Source organism: Poecilia reticulata, linkage group LG2 (genome assembly GCF_000633615.1).
Source record: "Poecilia reticulata strain Guanapo linkage group LG2, Guppy_female_1.0+MT, whole genome shotgun sequence".
NCBI lineage: Eukaryota > Metazoa > Chordata > Actinopteri > Cyprinodontiformes > Poeciliidae > Poecilia > Poecilia reticulata.
This window is the reverse complement of record NC_024332.1, coordinates 6,631,112-6,640,072: the sequence shown is the minus strand read 5'-3', so window position 1 is coordinate 6,640,072 and position 8,961 is coordinate 6,631,112. Positions and strand designations below refer to the sequence as shown.

Here is an 8,961-nt window from a genome sequence, read left to right as displayed (position 1 = left end):
AGAACCTTCTTGCTGCAAGGCAACAGCTCTACCAACTGCACCACTGTGCAGCCCGCCACAGATCATAATACTCCCAAAAAATAGATTTCTTTTATCACTTCATAACATATTACCAGACATCTTTAGTATCTATCTGAACATTATCTATAGTTACTACTAGGTTTATCGTGATAACAAACTTTGCTGGATGTTAAAATTGTCCTTGAAATTATTACAATAAACGGTAACATTGTCATTTTGAGACCATTTTTAGGTAACATAGTAACAATGACATAACAATGCAAGTGCACCCACTCAAACACTTTAATTTCTAAAGCAGAAACCAGAAAACATTTTAAATATCCAAAATAAAACAAAGCATTACGAAGTCTCTGTGATTGTTATTAACAGGATGTGACCACAGTTGCGTTTAAAAAAATAATAGTCATTCATCTTAGACAGGGAAAACAGGCACAAATGGCAGATAGTGCAGACTAAATTCTTCATACTGGTTGTCAAATATTTCTGCCGTTTCTCAAAATGGCGGCTTTTCAACGATATTAAAGGGGATCATCTCTGACGATTGTTGGGAATTGTTGTGCCCATTTTCATTTATGACGTGATTATTCGATTTATTGCTGATCGTGACAGGCTGACTGACTACACCTGGTTGTTCGTGTCGACTGTCTGTCTCTCTTTGAAACAGAAACAACCGTCGACTGACAGCGTGTGATGAATCAAACAGGGATCACTTCTTTTGAGTTCCGGCCAATGGGAAGATTTCTAGAAATAATACCGCGCACACACAAGGGGAAGCACCAAGCAGCTGCTGATAATGGCTCACTAGGGTTTTTTTCTCTCTCTCTTTTGTTGAGGAACTTGTTTGTGTGTCTTCTCACCACTTGTCCTGCGGGAGCAAACCGGGCCTGGGTGTTGACAGTGGGGAGGAACTGGTGCTGCTAACGATTAAGAAAATGGCAGCAGCTCATCGCGTTGGTTTATTCTAAGTGTTTTTGATGAGGTTTTAGTTTATTCATGTTCTAATCTGAAACCATCTAGTAGTTAATTACTGCAGGACAAAATGTCCTTTGAGTCTGGTAGCAAGAGGCAGAACACAGTGATAAAAAGACAAAATAGAGAGTTACATAGGGAAGACTAGTTAGATTAATGCTGYCTCACAATACATTTATACCTCTATTTTCTCTTATAGCGTTACTTTCCTAAAATGAAGGCTGAAGTGAAATTTTGCCAAAGTGATTTTATTTTTTGCCAATATCACTTAGCAAAAAGAAAAAATTGACTGATGATTATTTTAAGAAGTTAACGACATGTAACGTTGGTGACCTCTGTTTCCCTTCTTCTTACATCGTCTACATGACCTTGCAAAATTATTCATACCCCTTGAAGGTTTCCACATTATAACTGCAAACTGGAATTTTTGTTTTTGGCACAAATTGAAATTCATTTCTGTTAGCAATCCAAGAGGAAAGCTACATTTTATAATGATGCACCACAAATCTGGAACAAACTTCCAGAAAACTACAGAACAGCTGAAACACTGAGTTCCTTCAAACCAAGGCTAAAAACCCCATTGGTTTACAGTTACCTTTAATTAATAGTAAATGAAACACTGATTAAAATATTTGATGTGTATTRATGATTTATCTGATGGCATTTGACAAAATGTAATGTTTATTGCCTATTTAATGACTGTCTTGAGCTGCCTGGTCACTGACATGTAATATACAAATAAACTTGAACTTAATATAGAACATAACATTAACATGAATTCATGCATTTTCTTTAGAGTTCTTCTAAATGCTGATGGCTGCGATTTCCTGTAGCAGTCTGTAATACAGCAAGTCTGTTGAAGTTTCTGACTGAAGACCCTGTCACCAAGAGAATACACAGGGTTCGGGTTGTCTGTTATTTTCTGGACRTCCTGAAGAATCTTCAATAAAGTTGCACTTAAATGTGTGAAGGAGGGAAAACATTCATTGTTTAAAGTGGAGTGGAAACAATCGGGGGGTACAAATATTTTTCCTCGGGGCTGTATCTGTTTATTTCTCCTCAGAGCTCTGTCTGGAAAAAGATGCTGAATAAATGTGAAGCTGTTCATGTTCTCACATCATCAGTCATCAGTTATAAAACCCAACATGTTCAGACTATTGTGTTCAACAGAAAAGTAATCCAGAGCGTTAGTCACTCTGAAGCATTAGCATGTGAAACGGGCTTGCTGCGTCCTTGTTTCCCACTCCTAACATCTACCCAGATGTGATGGCAGGTTCTCATGTCAAAATAAGAGCTTTTAATAGAGAAGTGATGACAACACCCGGTGTTTTGGATCYCCCTCCCCCACTTATTTCTTTGCAGCTCTCTTCCATAGCTGAGCCCCTCGCTGCCCTCTGAAGGAGCAGGATGACAAGATGGCGCAGCTGCTTGTACCGCCCGGACCAGACAGCTTCCGCCCCTTCGTCCCCGAGTCGCTGGCCGCCATCGAGAGGCGCATCGCCGAGGAGGAGGCCCGGCGACCCCGGGCGGAGCGTCGCAGCGATGACGAYGACGAAAACGGGCCCAAGCCCAACAGCGACCTGGAGGCGGGGAAGTCCCTGCCCTTCATCTACGGGGACATCCCTCCAGGCCTGGTGTCAACCCCTCTGGAGGACCTGGACCCCTTCTACAGCAACCAGAAGGTCGGTTTCACTCGGCCTCTGTGACAGAAACAAAGGAGCATAAACACATTCCCATAATAACATTCATTTGTCCTTCAGATTAAGGTATGACTCATGCAGTCAAGTTTGAATGATTGCAGCTCTGCAGACTCTGGCTTTTYATGAAAGGTTGAAGTTTGTTCTCTGGTGATCAAACTTTTATTTGCATAGAAAGTTTCATGAACTCTGTACAGAACATTTTCAGCATTTTGGTTACTATTAAAAATAAAGCCAGAATAATTCATCTGTAACTCAAAGATAGTGTYTTATCTAAAAAGTAATAATCTTATGCTTCATTAAAATCAACAGCTGTATTTCCAGGAGTTTCATGTTTCATCCATTTCCTTTCAAAAAWWTTTTTACATGATATCCGCTTCCAGCTAAACCTCTTTTTAGTCATAGGGCAAATAAAAATTAAAATAACCCAACTTAACATGCATATGCATATCATTTCAGTGGACCTTTATTAAAAGTTTATGTATTTCAGTAATTACATTTAGAAAGTGAAACTTGGAAATWTTGAAACATAATTATACATTTTAGTTCTAGTATTTATTTGCCAGAGAAACTGGATTTTGTGCAACCATCAGCTGTAAAACACAATCATCAAAATTACCAAATCCAAAGCCATTACTGTGTAATAAAACAGAACAAGTTTGACTTGAGTTAATTAGCAGAAATAAATTACCTTCTCAGATTGTTTAAGTTAATATCCCATATCAAAGCATATAAAGTAGTGAATGTCTTATTGAGTTAGAATATTTATCACACGTAAACATGAACACGATGTTCTTGAAGTCAGTATACGATTAGCTTAACCTACTGTGAAGCTAATTTAACGTCAAGACTCAGATCTTGGAATGACATCACATGCATTTTTAATAGTGTTTTATTTACATGAAGAAAACCTGCATCCTACGATGCACAAAGTACATAACCCCAAACATACTTACACAAAAAGGCAATCATGTCACTCATTCCATAAAATAAAGGAGGAAAKTTACTCCATATTTGATAACTTCCTCAACACTGCAGTGACCATTTTTGCTCTCTCTAGTAAAGATAAAAACTCAATTAAAGCATGACTATTTAGTATTGTAATAAAAACTGGGCAATTTAGCATCATTTAGATAAACAAGTTATTTGTTTCCTGCATAGCACAGCAGTAGATACGATAACACTTAATAAAGTGTCAATATTCTTTATGGAAGTAAGTACCTTGGAATCAGCATCGTGTTTAATTGAAAAACAAATAATCCATTTTCTTTATCTTATTTTCTAACAATTTAATTCATGGATAAGTTTCCAGTAGCAGCCATGTTCGGTTTCTGTATTTATGATCACTGTGCATCATATTCTGTACAATGTTTTCTATGACAATCTTAACCCTTTTGGGTCTTTTTTTGTGTCTTTCAGACCTTCATAGTATTGAATCGTGGGAAGGCAATCTTCCGTTTCAATGCCACTTCTGCCTTGTACATCCTAAACCCCTTCAACCCTCTGAGGAGGATAGCTATTAAAGTTTTAGTGCACTCATATCCTTTCAGAGTTTCTGGTGGATGCAGCTCGATTTGGATTAAAGGGGTTTATCAGACAATAGAGGGAGTTAAAGGAGCTGCTGGTAAAGACTGTGTGGCTCTGAATGCTTTGTTGATCTACTCATCACTAAAATACAACCAGAGGGCAGTGTTGGTTTAAATGCTGCCTGGSTAGACGTTGTTTGACTGGTTTTATTGTTCYTTCAATCAGCCGATTTCCTTGTGCACCTTAACTTTGCTCCTACGATGTTCAGCATGTTGATCATGTTCACCATCCTGACCAACTGTGCTTTCATGACCCTGAGTAACCCTCCAGAGTGGGCAAAGAATGTAGAGTAAGTACGCAGACGTCCACTAAKATTTATAATAATGTGAGAGGTGTTCATTCTCCTTCAGCTTTCCCACAGTTTGTTACAATGAAAACACAAAACTAAGCACCAACTGACCTGTCCTATAYGGGGTTTCATTTGTAAGCAGCGAAAAATGAACAGCATTAATTTGAGATTTTAAATGGGGTTCCATTTTTCAACATGTTATTCTTTCATTTATAAATGTCACATCGAGCTAATTGTTTAGTTTGTAAACTAAATACCGAGTTTGCAAATGAAATTGTGTTGGTAAATTATTAGCTTTCACCACCAAGNTTTTTACATGATATCCGCTTCCAGCTAAACCTCTTTTTAGTCATAGGGCAAATAAAAATTAAAATAACCCAACTTAACATGCATATGCATATCATTTCAGTGGACCTTTATTAAAAGTTTATGTATTTCAGTAATTACATTTAGAAAGTGAAACTTGGAAATWTTGAAACATAATTATACATTTTAGTTCTAGTATTTATTTGCCAGAGAAACTGGATTTTGTGCAACCATCAGCTGTAAAACACAATCATCAAAATTACCAAATCCAAAGCCATTACTGTGTAATAAAACAGAACAAGTTTGACTTGAGTTAATTAGCAGAAATAAATTACCTTCTCAGATTGTTTAAGTTAATATCCCATATCAAAGCATATAAAGTAGTGAATGTCTTATTGAGTTAGAATATTTATCACACGTAAACATGAACACGATGTTCTTGAAGTCAGTATACGATTAGCTTAACCTACTGTGAAGCTAATTTAACGTCAAGACTCAGATCTTGGAATGACATCACATGCATTTTTAATAGTGTTTTATTTACATGAAGAAAACCTGCATCCTACGATGCACAAAGTACATAACCCCAAACATACTTACACAAAAAGGCAATCATGTCACTCATTCCATAAAATAAAGGAGGAAAKTTACTCCATATTTGATAACTTCCTCAACACTGCAGTGACCATTTTTGCTCTCTCTAGTAAAGATAAAAACTCAATTAAAGCATGACTATTTAGTATTGTAATAAAAACTGGGCAATTTAGCATCATTTAGATAAACAAGTTATTTGTTTCCTGCATAGCACAGCAGTAGATACGATAACACTTAATAAAGTGTCAATATTCTTTATGGAAGTAAGTACCTTGGAATCAGCATCGTCTTTAATTGAAAAACAAATAATCCATTTTCTTTATCTTATTTTCTAACAATTTAATTCATGGATAAGTTTCCAGTAGCAGCCAGGTTCGGTTTCTGTATTTATGATCACTGTGCATCATATTCTGTACAATGTTTTCTATGACAATCTTAACCCTTTTGGGTCTTTTTTGTGTCTTTCAGACCTTCATAGTATTGAATCGTGGGAAGGCAATCTTCCGTTTCAATGCCACTTCTGCCTTGTACATCCTAAACCCCTTCAACCCTCTGAGGAGGATAGCTATTAAAGTTTTAGTGCACTCATATCCTTTCAGAGTTTCTGGTGGATGCAGCTCGATTTGGATTAAAGGGGTTTATCAGACAATAGAGGGAGTTAAAGGAGCTGCTGGTAAAGACTGTGTGGCTCTGAATGCTTTGTTGATCTACTCATCACTAAAATACAACCAGAGGGCAGTGTTGGTTTAAATGCTGCCTGGSTAGACGTTGTTTGACTGGTTTTATTGTTCYTTCAATCAGCCGATTTCCTTGTGCACCTTAACTTTGCTCCTACGATGTTCAGCATGTTGATCATGTTCACCATCCTGACCAACTGTGCTTTCATGACCCTGAGTAACCCTCCAGAGTGGGCAAAGAATGTAGAGTAAGTACGCAGACGTCCACTAAKATTTATAATAATGTGAGAGGTGTTCATTCTCCTTCAGCTTTCCCACAGTTTGTTACAATGAAAACACAAAACTAAGCACCAACTGACCTGTCCTATAYGGGGTTTCATTTGTAAGCAGCGAAAAATGAACAGCATTAATTTGAGATTTTAAATGGGGTTCCATTTTTCAACATGTTATTCTTTCATTTATAAATGTCACATCGAGCTAATTGTTTAGTTTGTAAACTAAATACCGAGTTTGCAAATGAAATTGTGTTGGTAAATTATTAGCTTTCACCACCAAGCTAAGTATTTCATTTGTAAACTACTGAGACTAACAAAATATCCAACTTGCCAAAATATTTAGTTTGAAGCCAAATAATTAGCTAACAAAATATTAATTATAATCAAAAAATTATCTCACTAAGTAACTAAAAATTTTGTTTCAATTATATTTAGCTTGTGAACTAAATATTTAGTTCAAACWAAATATTTAGCATGAGCTAAATATTTAGCTGTAATTACATTTTTAAATTGGAGCTAMTTGTAAATTATTTATCATGGCAATTAAATGTTTAGTTTGAAACTCAGAATGAATGAATTACATGGTGTAAATACAACTTTGAAATATCAATCTCCCATCTGTGACAGGCTAAATAACCCAAATAATTCATTTTTGACCAACTACACATGGTACTTCATAGTTTGCCAGGTATATGTGGTGCTGWTTGAATGTGTGCACGRCTGTGTACTTTTTAGATTTTTATTAGGACAACTTGTATCMGTTTCCTTTCACGTCACATTTATTCACCACTTTGTGTTGGTCTGTGACGGGAACTCCCAAAACCTGGCATTGAAATATGTGATTGTCACAAGGGGGATGCATTYTTTTGCAATGCACTGTGTTCAACACAAAGGTTGAGTTCTGCTCTGTGTTTGTCTTAGCTTCTCTCTGCCTCGTTGCCGGTGGCAGCCAGATCCAATTTTTCTCTCTGCGTGCGTTTTCATTTCCTCTCCTCCTCACCTTGCCGCCCAGGTACACATTCACAGGGATTTACACCTTCGAGTCCCTAATAAAGATCCTGGCCAGGGGCTTTTGCGTGGGGAAGTTCACCTTCCTGCGGGATCCATGGAACTGGCTGGACTTCAGCGTCATCCTCATGGCGTAAGTATGACCACAAAGTCTTGTTAGGATCGTCTTGAAATGATCTGCCACAGATTAAGCAGCCAAAGGTTTTTAATGTTAATCTGCCCAGAAGATTAATACATCCTGAATGTGAGAAGATGAGCAGAATGYAATCTGAAGCTTAATAAGTGTACCTTTAGAAAGCATGGCTAAGGGAATCATAAATATACTCTGTCATAATGGATGTGAGCCCCTAAAGCACGCACATTGGCCCATATYTGAATCACGCCTCAGCGATTCCAGCTATTTGTCTTTAAAGTGCAAGACAAAGCCTTGAGTGTTACAGTGCATGCCTCTTTGTTGGTAAAGATTTTGTATCTTATATATTGTATCATGTAGAGATGCACCGATCAGAGTTTTATGGCTCACTTCAAATCTTTTGAGAGTTTGTTTTCAGGGGTTAACATGCTAATGCTAATTCTGTCTAGAATTGACCTTATAGCATCACAATCTGACAAATTTGCTTAATAGGAAATTGCACATTTTGAAAAGTTTTGGCTCTAGGATGAGGTGTGTTTTTTTTTTTTGGGCTGTACTGAAAATGGTTTATTTTGCAAAACTGCAATGGAAACACTTTTTTCACATCACATGAGACATGTGATTGACAACCGGATATTACTATTGGAGGGAACCGAAAAGAAGAAGTTGACAGGAAGTAGTTGGGCGACGATGTTTTTCAGTGACTTATCACATGAACAAACTTATTCACGTGATTTTAATTGAGTTTCTTATTTAATGGAAACGCCACAATTGCAAAAAAAATTTTTTTCAACAAATTTTGTGCACATTTGTAATGGAAACGCAGCTTGTGCTTATTCCTTTGAGAACTTTTTAAGATATTTAATGACTAATGTCAGGAAGAGGAGCAGTCTTTTTCCCTCATTAAGAAGAACTCTGAAGGATATCGTGGTGTTGTGACTTTTGAGTTTCGCAAGTTTGTTTCCTCGGTGCATCTCTAGCGTCGTGCTCCAGACTCCCATTTATTATCCCACATTTTCCGAACCTGGACTGTTTCTCTCATGTGTTATGACTTGAGCAGTAGGTTTGCCTGTGCATTGCTTTGCAGTAACTGTGCATTTGATCCTGCAGGTATATAACAGAGTTTGTAAACCTAGGCAATGTTTCAGCTCTGCGCACATTCAGAGTTTTGCGAGCTTTGAAAACTATCTCAGTAATCCCAGGTAAGGGCGCCAGCGCCTGCTGCCAGCAACTCCTGCCATTTGTCCTCTGTGTGTGACCGTTTGCCGTCCCCCTCCTCCTCYCCCCRACCCTCCTCCTCCTTTCCCTGTGGCCCTCCTTGTCGTCTCGTAACGCCTTGTGTGTGGATGTCTGATTTGTGTATGCGTGTACGTATGTGGGGTGTGTGTCCCACACCTTCCCCCAC

At 37.8% G+C, this 8,961-nt stretch overlaps 1 protein-coding gene across 1 annotated transcript in view; it reads left to right on the top strand.

Moving 5' to 3' along the window:
* The window catches only part of LOC103474271 (sodium channel protein type 2 subunit alpha-like), a 40,985-nt gene that overhangs the window by 4,619 nt on the left and 27,405 nt on the right, over positions 1-8,961 (top strand). Inside the window, exons 2-5 of the mRNA XM_008425112.2 lie at positions 2,353-2,672; positions 4,107-4,225; positions 4,474-4,563; positions 7,428-7,556. Coding sequence (XP_008423334.1) covers positions 2,406-2,672; positions 4,107-4,225; positions 4,474-4,563; positions 7,428-7,556 — 605 coding nt within the window. The 5' untranslated portion in view covers positions 2,353-2,405. The remainder of the gene's footprint in view (positions 1-2,352; positions 2,673-4,106; positions 4,226-4,473; positions 4,564-7,427; positions 7,557-8,961) is intronic.